We start from the raw sequence: 27955 nt of genomic DNA, 5'->3' as shown, positions 1-27955 counted from the left end.
GCTGTCCTTTTTGCAAGTGATTTTATTTCAAAACTGGAACTCGAGTTCTCCATTTGTTTAACAAGTGTTGCCCCCCCCCTTCTTTTTAAATAAAATTAATTTATTCTACAGAACAGTAAACTCTTCCAGACTCTTCCCTATTTACAAATTAACATTTTTGCTTGCAGATCATTGCTCCCCCCTCCTTTTCCTGTCCCGTGATGCAGAAGGTGAAAAAATCAGCCAACATGTGAAGGTCTGTAAGGCAGTGCTCCCATCCACAGCCACCTGGCCCATTGGGACCTCCGTGAAGAACAAGAGTGAGGATGTCCGTGCCGCATCGGAGGTCCCCCCTCATTCACTGTGTGTGAACGAAGCAGATCTATGTTAAACCCGTCAACCAAGAGCATGTGGCCTCTCCCTGCTGCATGGGCTCCTCTGAGCTAGGTTTTAGCTGTGCTGAGGAAAGAGAAATACCCCCGCCAGAGCAAACTGCTCCCGCTGCCCTCTGAAGGGCCATGTGTTTGGGGAGAAGGTGGCATTTGCTGCAGGAACGAGATTCACCAGCCCTCATCTCACGCACCCCTGGGCCAGAAAGGCAGCTCTCACATTGCAGGAGGAGGTAACAAGCCTTGGAGACACCTTCCCAGCCCTCTTGAAGTGGGGAGAGAAGTGACTCCAGCACTGAGGAGATGCTTTGCTAGCTCAGGAAAGAAGGCACCTAAAAAACCCAATTTGACCCAACCCAAAACTCCAGGCAAGTTCAGGGGGTTTTCAGCTAGGTTGTGGCTTGGCTCGTACCTCTCTTTGCACTAAGTGGTAACTTCTAGCTGGGTATGGTGGGGTCTGCTCTACCTGGAGACCTACCCAGACACTTCAAAACCACCTCGCTCAGGTCCTGCTAGCGCTGTCACCCAGGCCTGGCAGCCACACGAGAGCCAGGAGTCCCGGTGATGGGGAAGACAAGCTGTGTGAGGCGAACCAAGAGGGACGTGCAAGCACTTCGCAAGCAAAGCTGCCCTTTCGGAGGGTCTCCCACCTCCCACGAGGCATACAATCCTGGGAAGCAGCCTGGCCTGTAAAACCACCCTAAGGGCTCCAGTGACCTGTAGGAAAAGCATCAACATCACAGTGCACATCTGGCCACAGCGGGCTTCTGCTCTATGCTCTCTTCCAGGGCTCACCTCCATTGGGGGAACCTCCTTTTTCTCCTGTAGATGCATGTGGCTGCGCTGGGCTATCAGAAAGCCACCAAGACGGGTGACCTGCAGTGCCTGGTCCTTCCGGGCAGCAGTGCCGCTACAGCCGTTGCTGGCAGGGTTTTACATCTGCCAAGGAGGGACTTCAGCCACCAGCAAGGGCAATCCTGCCTGCCGCTGCAGTCAGCCTGGCCTGGCCCCACCGTGTCAGCTGGCTGTTCACCCGCCTGGCAGCAGTCCCATTCCTTTTGCTCATCCTGGACACTTCTACTTCTCCAAGAAAAAAAAACAAAAAACAAACAACAACCCTTCAACAGCATCTACTGAAGATGTGTAGTGTTTTCAATCCCGGGAGCCCAGCCAAGCACCTGCAGGGCGAGGCTGTCCCTCACCTCTGGACACAGCCCCTGGCCTCCGTCTGCACCCCCCCAAAGACATCCCGAAGGACGAACAACTGATGCAAAGCGGTGGTGTTGTCATATTTTTCAAGGTTTGCCTTGAGAAATGGAAAATATTGCCTAGCTGCGGCAGAGAGAAGGCAGAAGGCTGAGATGATGCCCTTGCAGAGACCTTGGGTTTGGAAAAAGCAAAGAGGAGAGGGAGGAAGAAAGGGGTTAACCAGGGCCTTTCCGTAGGTACAGCAACAAGAAAAAGGACAAAGATACAGAAATAGTAGGACAGCAGGAAAAAACCTTCCTCAAATGCGCTGCATTAAGCTTTGGAAAAACCTTCTCCTGGCAGAGGGTGGCAAACATGTGCCCCAGCGGGAGCCTGAAAGCCAGCCTGGATAAACCCTCAGGCCTCCGGAGCAGTGCCCTCTCGGGCACACGGATCTGCGTGTGCGAGAAGAGCCTCTGCGCGGGGGTCTGCCACTTCCACTGTCATCCCGAAATGCCAGAGCCGCTCGGCAGCTGGCTTGCAGGGCGATGGTGCCAGAAGGGATGTTGGCCACGCTGGGCTCTCACCCCAGAGGGGACGTGCCGAGGTGCTTTGGCTGGAGGAAGGAGCCCATCACAGCTTTGTGCTGCCATCCCAGAGGGGACATCCCCAGGGAGGAGAAGCAGTTTGCCCAGCTCAGCCCCAGGAGAGCTCTTGGTCCAGAGGCAAAGGGAAGAGGCTGCAAGCTCTGAAATGGCACTGACACTTTCAGCCTCCCAAAACCCCGGCGCTGCCCTAACCTCAGGGCTGACGCCGGGTCCAGCCAGGACATTGCCCGCCGCTCACACAGCTCCCAGAAGCAGCAGGGAGCAAGAAGGACATTGCGGCTGGGTTGCTGCTGGTGGCAGGAGGAGGCAGTGAGGCTGGTGCAGCAGTGAGGGGTACGGGTGTCCCGCATCCCCCCACCATCCAGCCCCTGGGCATGGGGGGATCAGTAGAAGGAATATTGGTTTTCCACCGCCCGGGTCCGGCTCCGGGCACCGTCAGCCTCGTGGTAGTCCTCGGCGCTGGTGGCGGGGGGCTCCGGCCGGCGCTCAACGCTGTCGCTGCGGCTCCGGGGGCCCAGGGCACCCTCCAGGCGATGGTAGGGTGCAGGAACGGTGGCAGCAGGGGCCACAGCCACCCCCTCGGTGGGTGGCGGGGCTGGTGGGCCGGCGGGTGCTGTGCTGCAGAAGTAGTGCGGAGGCGGCAGGTCGACCCGGCAGCCCGGCGGCTGCGGCACGAGGGCTGGTGGGGGGCCGGCATCTGCAAGAGAGACAGGAGCTTGACCCCTCCGATGCTGCCTGGGGGCTCAACCCCCTTCTCCCTCACTGTCCCCTTCCCAAGCCCACCCTCGCCCTTGCTTGCCCTCTCCATCCTTGACCCTGTCCTTTCCCAACCCTCCTCGCCCACCCTCTCCCAGCATAGCACAGAGACCCGCAGACCTCTCTGCTTGTCTCCTGCCCAAGCCAGGGGACTGACACCCACAGCTGGGGACACGCAGGTCACCGTGGCACAGCCCTGCTGCTGCGTGGTCCTCCTTGCCCACCCTCCACGTGATAACACCCACCTTGGCGCATCTCCAGAGCCACACACACCGGCACAGGCACAGCTTTAGGGAGGGGATCGGTGGAGGAACCCCAGGGATCAGTCCCTCCTGGGTTCATGTGAGGTCCCAGCCCAAACATGAACCCAGCTGCCCACAGGCAGCCGTACCCCCCCCGCCCCCGGCAGCGGCACAGCCCCGGCACCTACCGGGCAGCGGGCTCTGGGCCACCACGTAGCTGCGGAGGGTGATGTCGGCCGCGCCGCCCGACTCGAGGGGGATGGGGTGCGTGTGGAAGTGGCGCAGCATGTCGAAGATGGTCTGGAACCAGAGGTGCTGCACGTGGCACTGCCCGCTCTCGTTCAGCGACAGGCGGAGGTGCTGCAAGGGCAGGGGGCCAGCGGGTGAGCCGGGGATTGCGCGGGTGAGACGGTGAGATTCACCCTTGCAATCCACAGAAGGAGCCGCCTCCATCAGCCGAGGGAGGATTGCTGACCTCCAAACATAGGACTGATTTTCTACCCTGCCTGCCCAAGTGGGTCTCCTGTTGCAGGATGTTTCCTGCAAAATCCCACTTGCTGTAGCCCCGGGAGAATTTTGTCTCCTCCTGGTGACCAGCACCATCTGGAAGCAGCCAGAGAAGGGCGGCTGGGTGCAGCTGGGCAGCAGGTCCAATCCTGGCAGCACAAACAGCCTGGGGAAGCCCACAGCCTGCCTGAAATACTTCTTGCAGGACTGGCAACAAGATCGGGCAGTTACATCTCAACCCCTTGCAGTGTCTGCCCTTTGGAAGAGAAGGGACCCACCAGAAAACTACACGTGGGTTGGTTTTTAATAGCGCATCTGTGTCCTTTGGAACCTGCAGTGGACAAGAAGTGGGCAGGGTACGACGTGCCAGGCTACGCTGGGGTATTTAACCTTGTGCCCGCCTGGCAGGCACTGATCCAGCTGGGAAAGTGCTGACGGGGCTGGGCAGGGTGCAGAGGGCTCTTGGGGCACACAGGCAGACGGTCCCAAGGGTTGCCCTGCTGGGGTGCAGCTCTCCGCAGAGCTGCTGTGTTTGGGGTCACTGCATGGCACCCGCTGGCTCGCAGAGCCCCAGCTAGGCGGGAAGGAGCCTGGGGTGCTGGGCAGGGCTGGCACTGATATTCTGGGAGAAGCAGAGGACACCCACCTTCGCTTTCCCCTGGAAGTTGAAGGTCAGCACGTACTCCCCTGGCCGCGTTTCGCTCTGCCGGATGACGAACAAGCCGTGGCTCCGCGCACCCCCGAAGAGCACCAGCTGAGCTGCCTTGATCCGCGAGAGAGTCCCGTGGAACCAGGGGAAGTCGGAGAGGTTGATCTCCACCTCCGCCTCGCTGTCCTCCCCTGGCCACAGAGACAGCAGGCTTTTAGGGAGCACCCGGACATCGCCCTCTCCCACCCCTTCTTCCATGCAACCCCAGGAGTGCGGTGCTGGGGCCGCGTCCTGCGTCCCGGTACCTGCGAGGTGCCCGCCAGCAGCAGGGGAGGACTCCAGCGTCTGCAGGAAGCTCTCCAGTGGGACATGGGTGAGGAGCTCTCCCACGGAGTCCCTGCCCCGGCCGTGGGGCGCAGGGACAGCGGTGGCCGTGGCAGTGGTGTGAGTGCTGGGCAGGGCACATCTGTCCGGTGGCCTGGGCACATCTGGAAGGGAATTTCAGGCTCATGGCTCGCCATCACCCAGCACTGCCGGACAAGGCTGGAGCACCCTGGGCTCTCGGAGACATCTCAGGCCTAGGTTACAGTCCTGGCTGCAGCTCAGGGGACTCCCTTTCACCCTGCACTGGGTTTCCTTCCCCTGGTGCAACTAGGATAGGGGGCATGGATGCATCTTTGTCAGGCGTGGAAACACGATGGGGCTGTGCAGGCAGGAAGTGCTTGCCAGGACCCGGAGACCCCAGTGCCTGCAGACAGGGGCTTGATTTTCTGCATACACCAGGATGTAAGGCAGCAACATGAAGGAGATGGCCACCTCCCCGGGGTGGGGGCAAGCACAAGGAAGAAGACGACAATGGACAGAGGACGATCCCTCCCCACAGACACCTGCTTCAGGCTTCTTCACTTTATCACTGTCAGGGTCTGGTACCCCAAAACCAGAGCTGGCACCTGGAGACGCCCACCCTCCCCGGCGGGTGTTCTTCCCAGACACAGGTCCTCACCGTCAGCCAGGAACTCGCAGCTGCAGGAGGACACCCTGCCCGGCAGGCAGGCTCCCTGCGCGCAGGACGCCAGCTCGATGTCGTCCCCGCTGTCCCTGGGGGGAGAGCGCAGAGCAGACCGTCACACGCCAGCCGCCACGCTGCAGAGACACGCACGCGTGGCACCTCCGCCCGCAGGCACGCGACGGGGACTCCCGACCAAACAACAATCCTGCTGTGATCCAGGAGCACGTCCCGACGCTCCTCGCTTCCTCCCGCAGGGACAGAAGTGCCCGCAGCATCGAGAGGCCGAGCGGCTGGCAAAACAGCACGGCTTTTTGAGGGGTAAGCAAGCGGGGTGGGGGGGATTAAACCCTTGAAAGCCCTCGCTACCTGGATCACACCAGCTGGTCCTAGCTGCAGTTTTTTGCTGCAACCTTGTTGCTTTGGATGGAAATCCGTTACCTTGACTTTCAGTGAGATATATGTAGAGGCACGCACATCCCCACCACCAACTTCCACCCAAGCGTGCTTTCACTTTCACCCCCCGCAAAGGGAATTACCAACCTACAGGAATTACGTCCCCCAAAGACGCCAGAAAACCAAGCCTGGAGGCCCAGAGCGAGACAACGAGCAGGAACAGAGCGAGGTGGGGCCGCAGCGGTGCAGCCCCCGCAGGGAGCACCCCTGCTGCCCGACCCCTGCCCGTGCACTTCAGCACCCTTCTTGTGCAAGCCTGCTTGCTCCACAGCCTATTTTTAGCCTTTAGCAAAAGCCCAGCGCTGCCGGAGCTGCCCATGGCCCTTGGCTACTCTTGCTTAACGGCGGCCACGTGGGCGCAGGCAGCGAGGAAGCGGCTGCGTTAGCAGTAACAGCTCACGAGGGAGCTGCTGAATTATTTAGTGCCCAGTAAGTGAATCAGCCACTGGGAGTCATTCAGTTGCAGCCGGTTAAAAAACAAGAAGGGGAGGAAGGAAACCAAAACCAACAGCGTTCTGCAGAAAAGCCATCGATGGGCGCTCACGCAGCGGCTCCAGCACGCAGCCCTTGGCAAAAGCATCAGGAGCTGATTGAAAATTCGTTCTTGGCACCAAGCGTGTGTGTCGGTGTATTAAACAGCTCATTATTATTTGCTCCGGAGTTCATTATTATTTGCTTTACAGTCACGTCCGGAGGCCAAAGCAGGACCACGCTGGGTGCTAAGCAAACACAAAAGGCTGCGAAGCTGCCAGTGGCAGAGCGAGGGGCTGGCACGGGGCTGCCGGCAGCTTCTGCAGCGGCTCAAGGTGAGCACGGCCACGGCGCTTGGCTCTGGCTGGAAAACCAGCACCGAAACATGCAGCGGGAAAAAAAAGGCTGTTTCCCAGCCTCGCCTCCGTCAGCAGCCCAGCCTCGGCGTCACTGCTTGAATTATGTATTTTAGAAAATAGCAAAAGGAGCTGAAAGAGCACAAATCTGGAGTCTGTTAGTGCATCCCCCCTGGAAGATGCAGGCTGCACCGTGACCCACCCTGCAGCACCCAAACCGCGTCTCTGGCAGAAAGGGGCAAAGCCAGCCCGGAGGCAGCTGGAGCCTCTCCAAGTCTCTGTTCCAGGCTTGCTCGAGGTTTTCACCTCTGCAAGCTTGGGCACCTTCTTTTTCCAAAATTGTGCCAAGAAGGGCAGTGCTGGGGTTCCCCCAGAGCCCGGGGAGCGCCTGGGCTGATCCTGCCTCCCCGGGACCGGGGCTGTCTGAGCCAGCTGAAGGGCAGCGGTGCGGGCACACAAACCTGCCTAACAGCATAACCCAATGTGCGGGCTGATGAAAAAGCAGATGAGAAGTTTGGCAGAGTCGTCGTGACTCCAATGACAGCATTAACACCACAGTGACAGGAACACAAATAAATCAGTTTAGCCAGCAGAATCTTAAATATACCATGGATGCTGGTAAATATACCATGGATGCTGGACTAGAAAAAATCCCAGAAAATAGCTAAAAATATAGTATGAAAGCTTCAGAGGCTGGGTGTTAGGAGCTTCTCCTGTTGAGGGCTGTGTTCCCAGGTCACCTGCCTCTACCTGGCCGAGGTGACACAGAGCAAGAAAGGGTGAGCAAGCGGGCAGTGCTCTGCAAGGCTGCACCTCTGACACACACAGGCTGCTAACTTTGCCTCCAGACTTCTGCTGACGTGAGTCGGGGACTTTCTGTAACACCCCGAGTAGTAAAAATTGCATCAGGGGCAATAACCCGTGCTTGGTGGCGAGGGCACCACGGCAGTGGCGAGCTCAGCCCCCACACAGCCCCTTCCTCGGGCGAGCCTTACCCGGGGTCGATGCAGTCCTGGATATCTGCCACCCAGGAGTGCTTCTGCAGCGAGTCGATGGTCTCCAGGATGTACTCGGCCCCGTTCTCCACCTGCAGCAACGTGGGAGAGTGTCAGGCTGTGCCGGGGTCCTGCCACCCACTCCCAGGCAAAGCACACTCCACAACCCAGCCGGCCCCCGCCCTTCACCTGCTGCTATTAAATACCAGTGCGGCTGAACAGCAAAGGGATGCCGAGGGGCGACCCACAGAGATGCTTTGGTGTGTGCGAGGGTGACCCCTGACCAAAGCTGGGGCTCAGTAGAAAACCCCCACCCCAATGGTATCACCAAATGCATCACAAGGTTTTTACGGCACCACGCACCAACACAGACAGCATCGCATGCCTCGGGGTGCTGCGGTGTCCCCCAAAATCAGCTCTGCACAGGCAGAACAGAAGCCATGATGCCCTCTCACTGCCCCAAAGTCCTGCCAGACCCTTAAACACAGGGGTTTAAAACCTCTCCTCTGTTATCTTTTCTGCCTGCTCATCCAGGAGGCTTCTGATTTCTGATTGCACCAGGGTGGGATAGAAACCCACTTTAACAGAAAAAAATAAAATAAAAATCAGAATGCAAAAGAGCCTCCAAAGTTGCAAGCCCAAAGGAGCTGGGCCTTTCTGTGGCCCGGGAGGACCCACAAAACCCCCGCATCGGCAGTGGGGCAGCCGAGCAGAGAGACTCAGAAGCCACCCTGTGCGACGCTGCGTGTCTCTGGCAGGTTTCCCCGCATCCCCCCCAGACCCCTTACACATCACGTTCCCGAGCTGGCGAGGCAGCCCTGCCTCCGGGAGGGTATCGCATTGCCAGCCGAGACAACCTCCTAGCAAATTAAATTAATCACAAACAACTGAATCACCGTCCTGAAAATAAGCAGGGCGTGCAGGGAGCGGTGCCCAGCGCCTGGGCTGGGGCTGAGCAGCAATCTGCTCCCCTGCCGCAGCCCGGGGACCCTGCCCTCAGCAGAGGTGGAGGGGAGCAGCAAAGATTTCCGCCCCTTTTTTGTTTAACCAGAGCAAAGAAGCCTCTCTGCCTTTCTGAGGGCAACGCCTGAAGCCGGCGTGGGAGACGGGGCTGCTCTCTCACGCGGAGCATGACAGCAAGCGAAGCACGCGTCGGGTTCGGGTATTTTGCAAGTGCCTGCTTGTGCAATGGAAAAGAAAAAAAAAAAAGCACGCTCTGGTGTCTGATGGGTGGTGGGGACACGCTGCCTGGTAAGTTTTAGGCCATTTGGCAGAAACTATTCTAGCGTGGCCTCCCCGAACAAGGCAGGGGCGTTGCCACCCATCGTAACCTGCCGGAGTGCGGCACGTCGCATGTGAAGGTGGAGAGCGGGTTCAACATCAGCTCTGTACAGGGGAAGGCAGCGCGGAAACCACAGCACCCAGCTCCCTTTCTTACCCCTCTAACCTGCACCCCGACACTGAATCACAGAACGTTCGGGGTTGGCAGGGACCTCTGTGGGTCACCCAGTCCAACCCCCTGCCCAAGCAGGGTCACCCAGAGCAGGCTGCACAGGACCTTGTCCAGGCGGGTCTGGAATATCTCCAGAGAAGGAGACTCCACAGCCTCCCTGGGCAGCCTGTGCCAAGGCTCCGTCACCCTCAGAGAGAAGAAGTTCTTCCTCATGTTCAGACAGAACTTCCTCTGCTTCAGTTTGTGCCCATTGCCCCTTGTCCTGTCGCTGGGCACCACTGAAAAGGGTCTGGCCCCGTCCTCCTGACACCCACCCTTGAGATCTTTATCAGCATTGATAAGGTCCCCTCGCAGCCTTCTCTCCTCCAGGCTAAACAAGCCCAGCTCCCTCAGCCTTTCCTTGTAGGAGAGATGCTCCAGTCCCATCATCATCCTCGTAGCCCTCCGCTGGACTCTCTCCAGGGTTGAGGGGTGCTTCACCCCTTCTGCGAGTCCAGCCAGCAAAGGGGGAACGCAAAAGAGCAGCAAGAAGATGTCCCAGCAAGAAAGGCTGGGGCAGAGAATGAGCTAGAAATAGAGGATGTCAGGAACAGGGGAAAAGCATCCTGTGCCAACAGCTGGGAGGGGAGGGCAAAGGCTGGCCGGAGCGGCAGGAGAGGGGCAGCAGGAGACCAGAAGTGAGCAGATGGGCTCGATGCTGCCTTGGCTGCCTCGGCTCACTCAAAGGATCGATTGCAATCAATTAACCCCGTGGCAGGGCAAGCGCCCTGGCCAGAACGGGGCAGGAGCGGGGTGGAGGGCACCTGGTAAGTCCGGCGTTTGCAGACCAGTGGGGAGTGGAGCATTCCCCAGGGTAATTAAAGAAATGGCTGAAGCAGTCGTAGAGCCATTAGCAGTGGGAGTGGGGAGAGCATGTCCGGCTACAGAAGATGGGAAGAGGGCAAGCCCAGAGCCCTCCTCCAGCAGCCAGAGAAACCAACCCCCCCAGAGGCACCCAAGAATCATTGTGGACCTACCCCCTGCCCAGTAAGGACCTGCCACCACCAAGCCCTGTCAAACCCCCCCACACTTGCTTGTGACAGCCCCAGGGACAGGGAGAAGCAGTGTCACATCCTTGGCGTTGGCCATGCTTTGGACACTGATGTGACACTCCAGCAAAGCTAGTAGCAAGACATGGTTGAGATGAGACTTGTAAGAGCATCTAGAAAACACGATCACAGGTAGCTGATGAGCCACATTCCAAGAGCTGTTATCGATGGTTAATGGGTTATCAATGGTTAACGATCAAAGCTGAGGGATATGCTCGGAAGCTCCTTCACATAAAGGACTCTGTCTGTGCATGCTGCTCTTCAGCAGATTACGACAAAAGCAAAGAGAAGTTGCCTGATCAATTCACGGATGACACCACGTTGCAAGTGTGTTGGAAGACAAGACGAGAATTCAAATGAACCTGTGGAAGCCGAGAAATGCTCTGTGGAAGAAAAAGCCCAAGCCAACCCCCAGCTCAAGGACATGGGTGAGCTCTGGGCTCACACTGATCGCTGTGGGCGTCTGGGCTGGAAAACCACAACTCCGGCACGGTTCTGCAAAAAGCATTGAGGGGTTACACCAGCTCATAAGATGCATATGAGTCAAGCATCGTCATCATGGTATGAAGAAAGCAACTCAATCAACTTGGGCTGGGTAAAGAGGAAGAAGAAATGAGAAGCAAAGGAGAAGCAGTCCTTCCCATCCGCTCCTGGCTACGGCACCACATATGCTTTGAGGCACACTCTCTCCAGAGTCCACAGGGAAACCAGGGAGGACCTTGGGCTGGTCAGTCTAGAGAGATGATGACACGAGGTTGGTCTCTGAGGCACGGAAGACAAAGCTGAATTAGCCTCCATGTCCATGGTGGACACTGGCCGCAGCAGAGGTAGAGGATGAGGTTGAACAGCAAGAAGCTCTTGCTCAATTTTTTCCCTCCTCTCACAGTTTTCTAAGCTTTTCAGCAGGTTCATTCAGCTGGGAAGCCTGGCCTCTCTGCTCTGCCTTTGCTGTACACTTTTAGGGAGAAACACCGGGGAGAGAAGTGGGTTTTCAGCAGAGGTAGGTCACAGAAATCCTCCAACACTGCTGTTCCCCCATGTACACGTGCTACCTCCCAGCCGGGCACGTCCAACGGCTCTGATTGACAGTGCAGGTCCATTAGCACGAGAGGGGAGGCACAGCCTCGTTAGCTGGAGAGAAACGCCATCTCCAACAACACGTCCACCAGCAAGGCAGCACGCTGCGCCCCGAGCTGGGACCCTGAGCAACTGAGCCCCACTCTGCCATGACAACGCTGCTGCCTTCCAGCAGAGCAGGGGGGAGCATTAAGCTAATTAATTGCATTTTCTTGAAAAGTCTTTCTGGAGAGAGAGACTTTCGCCCTCTGCTCGTGCCCGCAGACTCTCATGGTGTGGTTGATCCCCAGGGCCTCAGTGGCCCTGCACAGCCATTTCCATCACCCCGTGTCAACGCAATGGCCACCATGTGCCACCGATCTGGGGCAGCGGCAGTCACTAAACCACAGGCAGTGGCACCAAAGAGTGTTTCCCCTTGCAGGTTGTCTCTGGACGCTAATTTATCCCGTCTCCTGGTGACACGGAGAAGCAAAACTCCATGGTGAAAGCCAGGCAAAGCGCTCGGTCCCAAAATACCCAGGCATCAGGTGGAGATTGCATCACCTTGGGGAGGGCACAACGCCGGGAGAGGGGGCAGGGATCACAGGAGGAGCATTAGTGCTGTTGGCATCTCAGCTCCAAAAAAGGAGGCAACGATCCCCTTGGGGACTGAGCATCCCCGCAGCAGGGGCTGGATGCAGGCGCAGATGGGGTCCCCATGGGGACACGCACCGCTGCCGCCCTGCCCTCACCTTTAGGACGAAGGTGTTGTCCTTGTCGGGCATCTCCAACGGCATGGTGGTGCGGACCTCGATGATGGCCGACAGCGGGATGCTCACCTTGGGCTTGGAAGCCTGGAAAAAGAAAAAGAAAGTTGTTAAAAGAAATCGATAAATAAATAAAAAAAAACGTCGCTCAATTGAATCAAACTCTCCCGGGGGACGACGCAGCAGGGCTCTCAGAGAGGCAGCATCGCAGCTCAGCCTGCACGGTTATTACAGGGCAGGGGAAAAAAAAAAAAAGCATTGATTTCCCTCATGTGCCTGATAACTCCAAGCTCTTTTAATTAAACCACGAGGAGGCCCGGTGGAAGATAGGGAGGTTAGTGCATTGAACTGCCAAACCCCTTCCTCGCTCCAGCGCGGGCTGATAGGCCAGCTCTGCAAAGACCACTTATTTCTCTCCTTTTTAAACCCTCTCCTGACGGAGACACACCATGAGAGAACTGTGCTACCTGACGAGGGACGCTTCCCCTGCAGAAAGCAGCCCGGGAAGGTGTCCCGTTTACCCCGCGCAGGAGCGGCATTTCAACCAAGAAGCTACGATGCAGCAGCCTTAGCCAGGCAGCGAATTTTAATTACATTAAAACAAAGAAAAATGAATTTCCCTCGGGGCCCCAGCACCTGCTGGAGCCTTGACGGGGGGCAGGACCTGGTGCCTCCCACTCACAGTCTGTGCTGAGCAACAAATTCCCCAGATATTTGTTTTAATTATAATGAATCCCCCCAAAGGAGCCCGCAGAGCTGCTCTCCGGGTCCGGTCTCCTCCGGGGCTCCAGGATTCGCAGCATGGCAGCTGCGGGAAGCAGAGATGCGATTTCATCACCGAAACCTGCGCCCGGTCCTTGGGTGCACAGGGTGGGATGTGACCAGCGATGAGCACCACGCTGCACGTTACCAACAGTGGGTTCAGTTCCCATTTTTTTAGCGAGGGGCGGAAGAAATCCAAGACAGAACAAGAACTGCTTTTTCCCCTCTGGGACGTTTCGTTTCTGCCAGCCCTGGGGCCCCAGCGCTGCCTCGAAGCACGTCCTGGGGCTGTGCGGGGCTCAGCCCTGCCCTGGGGAATTTTTCCTTCTTTGTGTTTGCAAGGGAGAAGGTCAGAAAGGGGGAGGCAGCTGCTTCAAAAGGAAAGAAAATACAGTGTTAATTCACCGGTAAGCCAGAGAAGGGTCTTCTCCAGGAGGGCTCTTCCCTTTACAGATTTAAAGTCATGGCCATAGTTTTTGTAGGGCCTAAGCAAAAACAAACCTGTGGGCTGCTCAAGCAAAAAGCTGTTTTCTTCCAGCTGTGCCAGGCTGGTGTAACTTTTACAGCTGAATCACTTGCCAGATGGAAAGCAAGATGGGATGAGGGGAGAAAGATGTAAACCGAAGTCGGGTGTGATTATAACAGGAGAGCAGACAATGTTCATAAAAGTTGCCATAAAATCATTTCAAAATTGATTTTGAGAGGCAAATCAAGATACACTAAAAAAATCCCTCTATGAGCACTCTACTAAACGCTTTCAGAGCAGCAGTTGTTCCATTTTAACCTGAGTTTTTTGCCCCTTTGGTGTGGCTGACTCGCCAGTGCTGCTCCGTGCAGCCCGCACCCAGCGGGTTCACCGGACCCTCCGTGCATTGTGCCACGGACGCGGTGGTTCCCTTCCAGCCGGGTCTTGTGCGGCCCCTGGGCGGAGGAAGCCCCCCGAGCCAGCTAGCAGCGATGCACGCCATCCGTACCAGTGCTGAGCCGCTCTACAGAGAGGCACTGGAGTTTAAACTCACGTTTTATGTTTGATCAGCAGAGATGTGACAGTTGGGTGAGAGGCACGGACTAACACCAACAGGGCCAAGGTCCATTTTGGCCTCAGAAAAAATAGAAAATGCTGTTTAAAAAAGACGAACTATCCTGCTGTCTCCACGTGTAATGTACAAATGCACCCCTCTACCAGACTGAGGTTACCGGGGTCTGGGAGCACACCAAGACCTGCAGAGCCGCAGCCCCGGGGACGTGCCCGGCACGAGGCCTTGTGCTTGCCCAGCTTTGCTACCAGGGACTGAAACGCAAGCAGGGAAGTCCTGGAGAAGATGAAGTAAATGAGAATTTTTTCTTCCCTAGGTATTTAAATAACTGGAGATTTCATTGCCAGCACATGCAGCCAGTAAAGCCCCAGGGAACAGCTTATTATCTGCCCTGTGGTCTTCAAAGCGGTGAACACACAGCACAGACGAGGCACAACCACGGCGTTAGCACAGCAGAGGGTTTGGCAGCACAAGGCATCCCTTCGCTCAGCCCAGGAGCAAAGGCAGTCCTGCCACGAGCAGGACACTGAGGGTCTCATAAGCCACATTTCCTGAGCAAATGGCCCCAGCACTCAGCCTTTTCCCCCAGGAAAACAGGGACAACATTTCCCTGCATCACGTGTGGGGGGAAGATGCGTGTGAGAAGGGGAGGGGGGGTGCACTGAGGACACACTCCAATGAAAACCGACTCCTGGTTTTGAAGCTTTCATTGAAATTACAGAAGAAGAAAAGATGCAGGCAAGGAAAAGTGATATTGTGGGTAATAATAATAATAACCAGTGTTCCTCTGCCCAGGAGGGTATGTAGCTGGGGCTGTCTGGGAGGAGAGCTGCAAAACCCGCCCATGGCAGTGGTGCTCCAGCCCCAGAGGGCAACACCAGCGTCTTCTGTCCCCGGCATCAAAAAGCTGCACTGAAGGTGGCCTTGCAGATGCAAAATTATTCCAAATCAATTATTATTTTTAAAATGGAAAACTCCTACTTTCAGAAAGTGGACTAGCGAACCTCTGAGATTTAAAGCACAAAGCCCAGGCAGCAATCCCAGCTGCTGCACAAGCCACCAGTCTGACTCATCTCTGCAACATGCTGGGAAGAGAAAAATCCCCTCTGGATAGCCTGGACACCTCACATCTTGACGGGGGAATGAGCTTTTCCATCAAGACTGATGATATTTGGGGGTCAAAGGACCAGGCAGAGGCGTCAGGATCTCTCCCAAGGGCTGTGGGGAAGGAGGGGGCTATGTCCTGGTGAATGGCAGCAATCGGGGCTTGCAGGCTGGATGGGATTCAAACATGTTGTCCCATCCATTCGCACCTGAGCCACACAGCACCAAATCTCCCTGTGGACCAGAGCTGGATTTCATCCCAGCTCAGCAGTGGAAATAAGAAAAACCTCAAGCAAAGCCGAACTGCTGCTTGATTTGCTCAGAAAAACAACAGCAGAGAAAAGCCAGGACTTACCTTCGGAGGGACATAAAACTCGAGGAGGAACCTCTCTCCTTCCACCTTCACCGCTTTCCGGAGCAGGAGGCGGCACTTCTGCCACTGTGAGCTCCCCACACAGTTCGTGTCATCAGCCACCATGTAGCGCAGAGTTCCCTCCCTCTGGATGTCCACCAGCTCCACCTTGGAGGAGGGCACCTTGGACAGGCGCAGCTTGTGGGTCCATTTCTCCCGCGGGTCGCTGGGCTCCTTGCCCCCGGTCGGCCATGGCTCCCTCTCGACTCTCCGGCCACCCGGGGCAGCCTCGGCACCCGGCTCCGGGGAGGACTTGCGATGCCACATCTCCTTCATGCCATCCACCACGCACAAGCTCATGTTCCTCAAGGAGAAGCCTTTCTTGAACTTGGGCTTGGTGGTAGCGTGGATGGAGACGTCCTCCGAGCTGCGGGACTGGCCATAGGAGGACACCTTGTGCACCTGCACCTGCTGCGCCGGGCTCAGGTACCGCCCGGCTCCCAATGGGGCGTCCATGCTGTCCAGGGACTCGGTAGATGTCTCCTCCTTCCTTGGGGCGACCTCGCGCCCGTAGGGGACGTGGCAGTTCTGCAGCCCCACGAAGGGCACGATGTTGTACTTGGTGGGGGAGTCGGACACGAACACCCGGCTGACCTCCAGGCTGAAGATGTCCAAGAAGTTGGCGGCGAAGTGGTGGGAGAAGGAGGTCTCTGCCCCGGGGGTGTCGTAGTGGGGGTTCTCCTTCAGGAACTGGCAGAACTTCTGGGCGAAGTCGACGGCGGCCGCCTGGGCGTGCAGCTCGCAGAACTCCCTCCAGTCGGGGAGTGGGGAGGAGGGCTCCTGGCACAGGGCATCGCCGTTCATGGCTGCCCCATTCCACTGCCGGCGGGCTGCGGGGAAGGGGGACAGCCTGAGCACGGGCAAGGACACGGGAAACCCACCCTGTATGGCTGTGCCACCCCCCGAACGGGGGTCTCCTCCCGCCATGATGCAAGAGCAGGTTTCCAGTGCAAAGGGAAACGCTGTGGGAAAGCGGTTTTCCTCCCGTCCCCTTCTACCTCATATGCCAGAAAAAAATCTTGGCCCTGGCAGCAGCCATAAATTGTACTTATTTTACGATTATGACCATGCAAAAGCATTATTGATTTCTCATAAAGCCGCTAAGGAGTCCCCGACCGGAGGAGCCCGGGGGGATTTGCCTTCAGGATTTCTCTCGCCCGTGTGTCCTGCCGGGGCACAGCGGCAGCTCGCCCACGGGGTGAGGCAGCATCAGGCGTCCCAGCGGGACCCACGTGGGTGCACACGGCAGCACCCTCCCCTCCGCACCCACCAGCCGGTCCTTGTCCTTCTCCATCCATATTTCTGCCCTGATCCTTTGCCACGTCAATTTTTTTCTTGTTTAAAGGACATATTAGAAGAGACATGGACCTTGCTTCTTTGGTTGGCGAGGACCGAGCCTGATACGCTGCCAGAGCCATTCGTTCCCCAGCTTTCTAGCCCAGACCCTGCTTGGCCAGGTGACATCTCACCCGTGGCCGGCGCTGCTGTTGCATCCCCCTGCCGTGGCCGAGCCCTCCCTGTCCGCTCACATCTCTGTCAGACCCAGCTGAGCTGCCGGAGCCGTGCGGGAGCTCAGCTCCTGCCCCTCACCCTCCCCGCTGAGCATCAGGCACCATGGCGCAATGGATGACCCCGGGACATGTCCTCAGCAGAGGCCAACGAGTAGGTAGGGTACAGTGGAAAAAAAAATGAAGCCAGACCCAGGAGCCCACCAGGAGCTGAGGGGAGCTGAAGACTAGACCTGCATGCCCATGTGAGGGCACCACTCTGCCCAGCCCCCACACTGGTCCCTCTCCCAGCAGCCATGGGACTCGCAGGGGCACATGTGCATCCCCGGCTTTGTGCTTACACTGCGCTTCCCAAACCTCTACCCAGCTTTGGGTGGTTTGAGCCACCTCCCCGGGGAGATCCCAGCAGCGATCACATCATCTCCCAGTGTCGAGACTGCTGGTGAGCCCTGCCCAGCAACCAACCGGGGCACCGCTCACCCCATGCCCCCAAACACCGGGTCCGCGTGCCCAGACACCCGTCCATCCCCCCAAGGGCAGTGGTTTGGCCAATCCACCTCAGCTGGCCCAAATCCCGAGCCAGGGGTGCCTGCGGCTGCCATGGCCCGGACCCCGGCTTCTGCAGTGCCTCTGCCCGGCACTCGGCAGCCGGGGACCGCGCCTGGGCACCGCGTCTGACTGCTGGAAGGATGGGACAATGGATTTTGCTGTTCTCCATTCACACAGCAGCTCTTCTGCCGGCGAGGGATTACTCCTGCTAATAAATCACACGCTGTAACCCGCCAGCAGCTTACATGGCAGATAATTAATTACCGCTCAGATGAACCGCATAAGCCACGGGATCGGGGCGGGCACTGGGGACTGGGCTAACCCATTCCTTGCCCTCCAGACCCCGACCGCATCGGTCACCAGACCCCAGGTGGGACCAAGCCTGCAGGCTGCGATATGGACCAGCGGCCAGGAGCCGGCTGCCATTCCCCCAGCACATCCCTACAGAGACGAGGCGCTGCCTGACCCGCCAGCACGGAACATGGGAGCTCTCCGGGAGCACCCCTGTCCCCAGGGGCAGCTCTCAGGCCCCCTCACCCAGGGAGAAACTCACACAGGCAACAAAAGCACTCGACGGAAAGAGAAACCCCGAGCTGTTTGAGAGCCAGAACCAGGGGAGCTTGGCTTCTCTGCTGTCTCATAAGGACCACAACGCTTTCCCCTCGGCAGCATCTCTGCCCCACACATGTAGCATCTTCCCACTTTCAACAAGGGGATGCTGCTCGGTGTCCTGGCTGTGGCGGGAGGGAACGAGGGCCGGGCACACACGTGGCCATCGGGGACCCGCGCTGGCCCCTCACGTCCCGCAGCGCTGTCACCGGTCCCCACCAGAAATCCCCAGCGAGGCTCTCCCCGGTGTTGCAGGGCTTCCCCCGGCTGAGCGGGTCCTGCTCACAGGGATCCATGCCAGCTGGGAAAAAACCCATCCCTGCAGTTTAGGAGCGGTGTCGGAATTTCCCCAAGACACAGCGGGAAAGCAGCAGAAAATGCAAAGCTGGTTGTTACCCACCCAGCAAATGCCATTCCCACTTATCCACCCATCACCGAGCAGAGAATTTAAAGGCTCAGCTGGTGGTGGCAGCTACTGCCCCTCGGCTTTAAAATCCACAGCCCCAGCTCCCCGTCACTGCCCCGAGAGCCGTCCCGGCACCAAGCACCGGGCCGGGAGTATTTGGGCTCGGGGAAGACAGGGGAGACGATTCCCTGCCGATCCAAGCGGGCACAGTGAGAGCAGGAGAGGGTGAAAGGGTGCAAAGGGAAAAGAGTGGAAAGGGGCTTGGGGGAGACGAGCAAGCCCCACGGCGATGGCTTTAGTTGCATCTGCCGGAGGGAGCAGCTCGGCTTTGCCCCGGGTGTGGAGCCTGGGGCTTCGCTGGTGTCCTCTCCCCGCGCATGGGGGGAGAACACTTCTCCCCATCCATCTCTCCAGGAGGGACCGGTGGCACGGAGTGAGGCCTGCCTGCCCAAAACTGAGGGATGGCAAGCCAAGATGCAATGGACCCAGACACATTAAGGGGAAGAAAAAAAAAAAAAAAAGGAAGCAAACAAACAAAAAAAGGCACTTCAAATAAGATAAAGCCCCAAACAAAAGCCTCGCCACCCAGGCACTGCAGCCAGGCTCAGGCTCGGAGACACGCACGCAGAGGCATCACAGCATCTTCCTTTCATCTGCACGGGGATGACAGACTTTAAAAGGCCAATTTATAAAAATCTAGCCTAGAGGAGAGACATCTGGCAGGTCTGAGGAGGCGCCGGGGGGGTTCCTAACCCAGCGCTGCGTCTCCAGCCCCCCTGCCCGGAACAGGTCTGCGACCCCGCACCAGGACCCCACAGCAGAGGCCGGGAGCAGGCGGGGTGGCTGGGGGCAGCCCCGCGGGACCGCAGAGCTATCGCTGCCCTGGCACCCACCCTGGCACGTACACATTCACCTGAGTTCTGCGGGAAGCAGGCTCCCAATTATCCGTGTAGATTTACCTTTCATCTCGGTGCCTCCACTCCCCTCCATACCAACAGCACTGCCCCACTTCTCGAAATAACTTATCACGCCAAAGACAGCATCCCCGGGCAGAGCAGTGGAAGAGAAGATGAAAATAAGCTGAAGATGAAAATAAGCAGAAAATCTGCGATTGGTTTTTTGGAAAGCCAGGACCATCAGCTTCCAGCCTGCTCCCGGGCACCCTCTGAAGGAGCCAGATGCCTTTGGAAGTGCTATCAGACAGCTCCAGAACTGGCTGAGGGGCACAGCCTCGAGTCCCAGGCCTGGGTTATGTGACAGGACAGACGTACGGGTATATAAAATGAGGAGGTTGGTTGTCAAAGGGAAGCCACAGAGCAGCAACCAAGACATGAAGCTGGCGAAGGGCTCCGAACCCACCTGCATGAGTCCCCAACCACTGCCCAGGGCAGAGCTGTGCCCTGCTGCCGCTGTCACTCTGCAGAGCAAGTCTAGGCTTAAAAAGGAAGGGAAAAAGAAAGGATTTCTGGGGATTGGCCAAGCGGAAACCCAGGTCGCAATCGCAGGTGAGAGCCAGCCACTGGCAGGGACGTGATGACAGTCTCTCCCGACGAGCTGTGCTGAAACATCCCCTGCACTGGGGACGCGCGTCGGCACACACGAGCAGAAAGATCTGCAAGTCAAAGTAAGCCACTGACCTCAAGAAGAAATGAAATTTCAACTGTCAGCAGAAGCGCAAGAGACCACGGGGGGGGAAAAAAAAGTCTCCAGTGACGCAGGAGTTGGGGAGCAATGACAAAGCCACCGGGATTTGCTGAACCAGAGACCAGAGACGTGGGGAGGAACCAACATCTAATGAGGTGTTAATAACCCGAACACGCAACCGGTCATGGGATAGACAGAACAGCCAGAACAGCACTTGCTCCGAGGGCTTTATTTAAGGAAACCACCCTAATAAAGAGATGTTTCCCTCCCACCCTGTGCAGTGCAGCCAGGCTGGGCCAAAGCAATCCCAAATTCAATGGGAAAAAATATTACCCGGCGGAGGCTGTGAGAGGCACGCCTGCATCCCTCCATCCCTGCCTGCACAGCAGAGCTCCCGGGGCCACGTGTGTGCCTGCCTCGGAGCAGGGAAGGGCAGGAGAGGAAGAGTCTGCACGGAAGGGGCTGCAGCAAAGCCCTGGCTCGTTGGGAAGGAGGTCCCCAGCTCGGCCTCGGCTGCCCCGCTCCACCAAGCCGCTCGGTTTCCAGCAAGATCGATGCCACTCAAAGCTCCGGTGACTGATCCCAGAGGAATGACGCGAGGAAACCCAGGCACCTGCTCCCCCAGAAAAGCGCCTGACCTCAGCGTGCTGGGCCAGGGGAGATCCCCGAGTCACGAGCGGGTCCGAGAGCAAGGCGACACCTCCCCGGCCCCTGGCAGCAGGCTGCCAGGCGATGCTCCTGGCAGGCAGCCCCTCCGGCAGCTCGCGATGCAGCCTGGTGCCCACTGCCTGCCCGGGACAGACGGGGAACATGGCTAAAACCAGGATGGGGACTGCCCTCCGGGACGGCGGCACAGAGCGAGGAGAACGCGGGGCTGACAGCAGAAGGGAAGCAAGCACTTCGTCTTTGCTTGTACCATGCAAGCCCAAAGGGATGGGGGGGATGCATCGGCTACGGAACTGACCCCCCCCCCACCCCGTTCCACAGCAGACACCTGAAGCATGCAAAGACCAAGTGTCCTCCTCCCGGGGACGTCCCTTGCCACCTCGAGGGGCTGGGAAAGGTCCCAGTCCTCAAGACCCGTCCGAGCTTTAACCAAACACAGAGGCTGAGACAAGGAAGAGAAAGCCGTAGGGCAAAAAAGCAAAAGTTCTCTGCCCGTGCACGTCACCCATCCCTCCAGACCCACTCACCATCCCTACCGCAGCCCGGGGGTGGGGGAAGTTGATTGCTCTCTGCACTCTTCATTGCTCCATGTACTATTTATACCCCATAGATCTTCAATCAGACCGGCTGTCTGAATCAGATAGAAATGGAAACAATCTTTGTTCTTCTCATTTACTGTCCATTCCACTAAAATATTAATTGAACAGCATTTTGGCCTTAAATTTAATGGTCAAACCACCTTCCTTGAACCAATCGTCCATTAAATGCATGCTTTGACTCCCTGCCCAGACGCACTACAGGGCCCTCCTGTCATCTGGAGCCTAGAAAACATTTGTCTAGAGTGAAAAGGCTTCTCGGGTCTTTTTCCGCTGCCCAGCGAGGGATCCCTCCAGCCGCAGCGTTAGCATCTCAAAACAGATGCCCCCACAGCACCCAGCAGCATCGGATGGCCATTTTCCAAGGCAGGGTTTCAGGGCGCAGGCGCTGAAGGGAGTCATCTTCAAAAGAGAAAATGGGCAAGAAATGGCCTTTTTCGCCCCCTCCTCTTGCACATACGACGGTCTCCCCCAGTTCTGTGGCCTGATGCCAGCCGCGCAGGAACTGATGCTCCTGCAAACCAACCAGGCTTTGGTGGCCGCAGCCTGCCCGCGGCAGCGCAGCCCGAACGCGGCTCCAGCCCTGCCGACTCACCGAGCAACCCCCAGCCCGCGGCATCGCTCGCGCTGGCCGGGGGACCCGCTCCCAGCTGGGACCCCTGCGCGCCGGGGGACGCAGGGACATCTCCATTCCCAGTGCAGCCAGTCTGCCCAGACCAGCCAGGCAGAGCCCAGGCCCATGACAGTTCCCCAGCAAAAACTGAGATTTTCTCCACTTCCCACTATTCCGACCACCTTCCTATCACAGGGTTGTTTCACTCCCCTCCAATAATCCCTCCCAGGGTACATTTACCTCCCGTGCTGACAGCTGCTGGAAAATAAAGACAAGTTAATAGAGAAGATCCACTGGATCTCAGATAATCTCTTCCCCGAGTAATTCCATCCAGCTTGCAGGGAGCCACGCTGCCAGCCCACACGCGGGGCTGGAGCATCCCCCAAGCCACTCAGCATGCCGGCGTGGGACCCGGGGGGTACCCGCCTCACCCGTGGGGAGGGGGTCCCCAGGGCGCAGCGATGGGGCGCTGGAAATAATGCAGCGCGCTGCGCCTGGCAATAAAGCAAAGATACCCCCTCAATGTCCCAAAAGAAAAGCTGGCCATTTCTTGAAAAAAGAAATATAAAAATTAAAGAAAAAAAAAAATAGAGCTTTTGGTAAAGGAGGTCAGAGGCTGTTGTCCCTTCGCTCTCGCTCGGGTGCCACCTCACCTGCCTGTCTCCAGCCAAGGAGCTTCCCGCAGAACAGTAACCAGTCCAAAGTCTATTTTTAACCACCACAATAGCAGAGCCTCCCAAGAGGAGCGGCCGAAGCCCTGTCCCCAACCAAGCAATCTCACATTTCCCTCGCTAAGCCTAGATTTCCTTCCGCCCCTCGGCCCACAGCAAAACCCTCCTCCTCCTCCTCCTCCCGGCTGCCCACCCTTGTGAAGCTCTCTGCAGGGCCACGTCCAGGCTGGACGGTGGCTGGTGCTGTGCGGCAGCAGGGTGCATGGTGTCACGCGCAGGCATTGTACATTAACCACTGACCTGGCACCTCGGGGCAGACCCTTCCCGGACTCCGACACGCCAAACAACGGGCGATTTGGCTGCTGGATGTACCCCTGGATGTACCCGAAACTCAGGGGATTTAAAGAAAAAGCTCCACAACATAAAATCGACCGCAGATCCCAAAACAAGCGCAAACTCCTCGGAAAAGATGACTCTTGCCCTGTAGATCGCTAGGCTCTCGAGGCTCCTCGGGTGGTCTTGGGGAGCGAGCTGCGCGGGTCAGCGGTGCCGGATGCGCAGCAAAGCGCACCCCGACGCGGTACGGCACAGCCATCGCTGCATGCCTCGCCGCTGGGGATCCCCACTCCGGTCGGGCAGAGGAAGGAGAACCCCCAAGATCGTATTTCAATTATGGCACATAATAAACATGGGATAAAGTTACATAGGTCTGTATGAAATTTTCTTATTATGTTTTTTTTTTTACTTTGCAGATCTAATTCCCCACACACGTCACTGTCTCATACCGCCTGCAAACAGCATTAAACCGCTGCCTAATGGTATCTGAACTCGGCAAAATTCAATTCTACCCAGTGCCTTACCCGGTACTGCTACAATCACTGCTAATTGCTTAAGTGGTGTATTAAGCAAAACACCTCATAAAAATTCCAGTGGGTTTTGAAACCCCCCCCTCAACCAGACGATGCCACAACACCCTGTTAGGGCTGCAAGCCCTGGCTGGAGGTTCAGCCTCAGATGTCTCCTTCCCCCTTCGCTGCGCAGGGCAGCTCTCAGGCAGGCAGCGCTCCGTACCCGGCGTGGTGGCCGTGGCCAGGCAGGAGGGATGTACGGGCTGTGTCCGACTGCCCCGCCAGCCCTCCTTCCCGGGGGTCCCGGCCCGGGTACTGCCCTGCGGCCCCTCTCCTGCCCCCGGGGTCTTGCATGCCAGGACCCGGTGAAGCAGGGCACAAACCTGCTCCCGTCTTCCTGATGGGACCCTGGAGTGGACACACACTTGGTCCCTCGCCTGCGAAGCACAGTGAGCATCTGTGAGCGTTGATGGATGCAGCGCTCCGGCCGAGTCTCGCCTCAAGTCCGGACCCTGCACCCAGCAGCGCGGGCACTCCCCCAGTGAGCAGCCCTTCTCCGAACCCTTCTGTCTTCCCTTTATCAAAAATCAGGTCTGGGATGCAGTTTTTCACTTTAGGGATAACCTCTCCTCCTCTCCGCTGTGACGGAGCCAGCTGGGATTCAAACCTGTAACTCCTGGGGGTCAGAGGACACCAGGCCCTCCCCGCGGCGGCAGGGTCCCCGATTTCCCTCTGCCAGCCTCTGCTCTCCGCTCACACGAGAAAGCAGAGCGCCGAGCCAGGCATGGGTCTCCAACCCTCACCCCACGACGTCCCTGGCATCCACCCACAGGCAGGGAAACCGGCCGAGGGCACCAACGTGCCGGTGTGCCGGGACCGGGGGGCTGCCGGGATGGCTCTGCTGGCCCTTGGGCTGGAGAAGAGCAGGGAAGGCAGCAGTGCCCCGGGGCATCCCGGGCTGCCTGGGTCAGCAAGAGCAGCAGATGTGCAACCATCATCAGGTTTCTCTGCCTGCCCCAGGAAGAGGAAGAGGAGAAGGAAGAGGAAGGGCACTGGCCAACAACATCCTCATCTTGAAGGGGTGATTTACCTCCGAGGAGGAAGGACAAGAGAAGGTTGGACAAGACCACCCTGCCATAAGGGTGCACGATATGTTCTCCTACCAGCCCAGAGAGGAGGGCACAGACCTGATGGTCAACAGGAGCTAACCCTGCAGCCATGCAACTATGGCACCCGAGCCAACCAAGGGGCTTGTGCTTGAGGAAGGGGGCAATTTTAACCCCAAAGCCTCACCCAGCGCAGGCCAGGGGAGGCCCCATCCTGCAGCCCCCAGGACTAACTTCTCCCATGTGATGGCATGGTCGCCTCACATCAGGGGAGACACCAGACACCGGCCCACAAACCCACACCCTGCTCAGGCGTACATCAACATCAATGTTGGAGCATCTCTGCAAGAATTACGCAACTTTTTTTAGAAAGAAATTGTTCACCGGCCACCCGGGGCTGCACTGCGGCATCACAGGAATGGAGACCCACCATGAAGCACCACAAAGGAACGCAAGAGGGGAGGTCCAAGCGCACTCGTGATCCCACCTGAGCACACCACCACCCGCCCGTGCCCGCGCGCGGGTGGAGGGTGCCGGGGTCAGAGGGCTGAGAGTCTCAGAGGAGCCTGGGTGGTTTCGGAGCGTGATCCCTATTTGGAAGCACAGCCCCAGCTGCCCGGCATTGCACCCATGGTCCTTCTCCACCCCTCTCCCAACACACCAAATAAAAAGCACCCTGCACAACGGAGGGGAAGGTTGAGTAACCCGCCAAAGGAGCAGCGGCAGGGCCTCCCGGGGATTTCGGGCGGCGCGCTGGGGGGGAACAGAGCGGTTTTACCTCCTCTCCCGTTCCAGTTCACAGGGTCCCCGAGGTGCCAGCAGCGCGGTTCTTCCCGGCCAAGCGCATCACTTCAACTGGTGGATTTGTGCACTGGAACGGGGAGCAGGCTGGCTCCGAGGGGGCTGCAAGGGAACGTTCGACACAGTCAAGCCCTGGAGTGAGCGTCCCCCGAGCATCTCCTCCAGGCACACTGCACCCCTCTGCTGTCCTCTGCCCGAGCAGCTCCTCCACCAGCAGCATCAGCAGCAGGGCCGTGGAGAAAGCCCCTCCGCTTCCCGCAGGCCTCCCCGCGCCGCAGCCCAGCCTCCCCGCCGCTGCTGAGGCCCCCGAGCTGCGCCCACCCCGCAGGGGTCCCCCACCCCGCGGGGGTCCCCCAGCCCCGCTGCCTGTCCCCGTGTCTGTCACCGCTGCTGCTGTGCCCTCGGTGGGACCAGGCTGGCAGGAGGGGGAAGCCCCCCCCCTCCCCCAAAGCACCCCTCAACCCCCCCGCAAAGCCCAAGCAAACAACAATGATCCAAAAAAATGAAAAATAAAAAAGCATCCACGCGGGGTCATGCGCGCTGCCCGTGCCCCCCCCCCCAACCAGCATCCCCCCCCACCCGCTCCGGGCAGAGCCGGGACCCGGCGCGTTTCGCCCCCCCCCCCAAGCCGGCATCGGCCCGCGGAGCGGCGATGCTCACCGGGGGGGGGGGGAAGGAACCAGCCGGGGGTTGCGGCGACAGCCCCCAGCCCCAGCCCGGCGGCGAGGGGGCGGCCAACCCCCCCCCCGCCCCCCGGCTCCACCGCGCCGCAGGCCCGACCCTCCCCGGGTGGTGGTGGGGGGGCTCCGCGCTCCCGCTGCAAGCAGAGGAGGGGGGGGGTCCGCTCCTAAACGCGGGTGGGCAATAACCGGGGAAACAAGGGGCCGCCCCCCCCCCCCCCCCCCCCCCCCGCCTCCCGGTCCCGGAGGGATGCGCTCACCCGGCCCGGGGCTCCCGGCGCGGCTCCCGGCGGGCCAGCACTGCCCGGCCGCCCCCCCCGCCCCCCCGCGCCGCCCGGCAGCACCGCCCCCCGCCCCGCCCCCCGCCCCCGCCTTAAAGGGCCCCGCCGCGGGGGGGGGGGGTTCCGTGCTGCTCCCCCCGCCCCGCGCCCCGCCCAGCCCCAACACCTCCCCCGGGGGGGGGGGGGGGATGCTGCACCCCGCCTCTGGGTCCCCCATCCCCGCCCACCCCGCTGCCTGCGCTGCGGCGGCGTGTCCGCGAGGGCACCCCAAACCGCCGTAGACCCCCCCACCCCCGAATCCCTAGAGGAGGTCACCCCCAACCCCCCCCCCCGAGTCCTGGGAGGGCACCCCCGCGCCGCGAGAAGCTCCGGCAGCGTTTTCTGGCTCCGCCGAGCAGCCCCAAAGCTGGGTTGGGGGTTATTTGGGGTGACCCCCCCTCCCCACCCGACACCCCCGGGGGTCGCGAGGCAGCGCGGCGCGGGTGGAGGTCCGTGCCCCCCCCCATATATATATATATATGACATATTTGAGGGCCCACCTCGAGCCCTTCCCTCTGCCGAGGGGCTCAGGACAGGTTTCCGATCCGCGTTGGGGGACCGCGGCCCAGCGGGGTTTAGCCCGGGGTCCCGCTCCCGCAGGCTGCCTCCCGCACCCCGCACAGCCCCCCCCCCCGCCTCCCCGCACCGCGTCCGCGGGAGGAGCAGGATGACTCACCATCGTAAAGAAAAAAAAAAAGAAGGAGAAAAAGGATTTGCAGGAGGAACAAATCCTTTTTACTTCTGCGAAGCACCTGTAGGATTAAGACAATGCTGGTTATGTAAGGGGCGGGGAGGGGGGGGTTGTTGGTACTATTATTATTTATTTATTACGCTTCCTTGCCATCCCCTCACCCTGCAAGGTGTAATCTGGGGAGATTTCGGGAGAGGCAGCGTTGGGGGCACTCGGGGGGTGCAGAAGCGAGGGGGGAGATTGGCTGCAGGGCTGCGGCGCAGTGCCGCGCCGTTCGCTTTTGCTTCCCCCAAACCCCCCCGAGCAGAAGAGCGCAGCGTCTTCCCAAACCTCTTTTTTTTTTTTGGTGTTTTAGGCAACAGCGTGAAACCTGGGGCAAGGGGGGGGGGTTTGCAAAAGCGCTGTCTTGGAGGCGTGACCGGGGCATGGACTCTTGACTTCTCGGTTTCGTCATCGTTGGTTTTGTGATGATTTCTGGGTGAATGCCCACCCTCTTGCTTCTGGTGAGCCACGATTCCCCTTCCCAGGGGGGATTTGAGGAGGAATTAATGCTCACTGAGAGGCTGGAGCCCGCTGCTCAGCGCAGGTTACCCCGGACAGACCACGTCCACCCATCGCCCGCGGTGGCTGATGGTGTGTTGCCACTCAGCCCTGCTTCCCTGGCCTCTCCTCCGAACGGCCTCTCTCCCATTCATATACATTTTTAAAGAAAACACACAATCAATAGTCTCTTAGGCTGGAATTTCATTAAGGGTTTCATCGCACTCGCTATTGATCGCCAGCAGGGCTGGGAGCTGCACGCGTGGGTCTGGCAGTCCCGACGGACGCGGGCGATGCCCTGCCCGTGAGACCACCCGCACCGCGCTCGGTGGGAGAGGGCAGCGATGGCAAGGACAGCCCCGGGTTTCACGCTGGGGGTTGCTGGCGGAGAGGCAGAGAGCCTGGCAGGGCGTGCTGTGAGCCGCA

General features: G+C 58.9%; 1 protein-coding gene across 1 annotated transcript; it reads right to left on the bottom strand.

The window, feature by feature from the left end:
• Positions 1 to 3: 3 nt before the first annotated feature.
• On the bottom strand, positions 4 to 26309 carry SH2B2 (SH2B adaptor protein 2). Its single transcript, XM_075440383.1, has 10 exons — positions 26239 to 26309; positions 25276 to 25400; positions 15225 to 16111; positions 11952 to 12053; positions 7603 to 7694; positions 5322 to 5416; positions 4624 to 4806; positions 4316 to 4509; positions 3351 to 3522; positions 4 to 2861 (listed from the first exon to the last, which is right to left on the bottom strand). Exons 3-10 carry the CDS (start codon positions 16083 to 16085, stop codon positions 2548 to 2550), a joined length of 2013 nt encoding a protein of 670 aa, XP_075296498.1. The 5' UTR covers positions 16086 to 16111; positions 25276 to 25400; positions 26239 to 26309; the 3' UTR covers positions 4 to 2547.
• Positions 26310 to 27955: the final 1646 nt, after the last annotated feature.

This window comes from Opisthocomus hoazin, chromosome 20 (assembly GCF_030867145.1).
Source record: "Opisthocomus hoazin isolate bOpiHoa1 chromosome 20, bOpiHoa1.hap1, whole genome shotgun sequence".
NCBI lineage: Eukaryota > Metazoa > Chordata > Aves > Opisthocomiformes > Opisthocomidae > Opisthocomus > Opisthocomus hoazin.
The sequence above is the reverse complement of the archived record's forward strand: the minus strand, read 5'-3'. Positions and strand labels throughout refer to the sequence as shown.

Excerpts from the sequence above, each read along its gene's own strand:
- SH2B2 (XM_075440383.1), bottom strand. The coding sequence starts at position 16,085 with ATGAACGGCGATGCCCTGTGCCAGGAGCCCTCCTCCCCACTCCCCGAC. Across the intron at positions 12,054-15,224 it reads AGTTTTATGTCCCTCCGAAG|GCTTCCAAGCCCAAGGTGAG; the intron begins GTAAGTCCTGGC and ends TTCTTTTTCCAG. Across the intron at positions 4,510-4,623 it reads TGCTGGCGGGCACCTCGCAG|GGGAGGACAGCGAGGCGGAG; the intron begins GTACCGGGACGC and ends CTCTGTGGCCAG.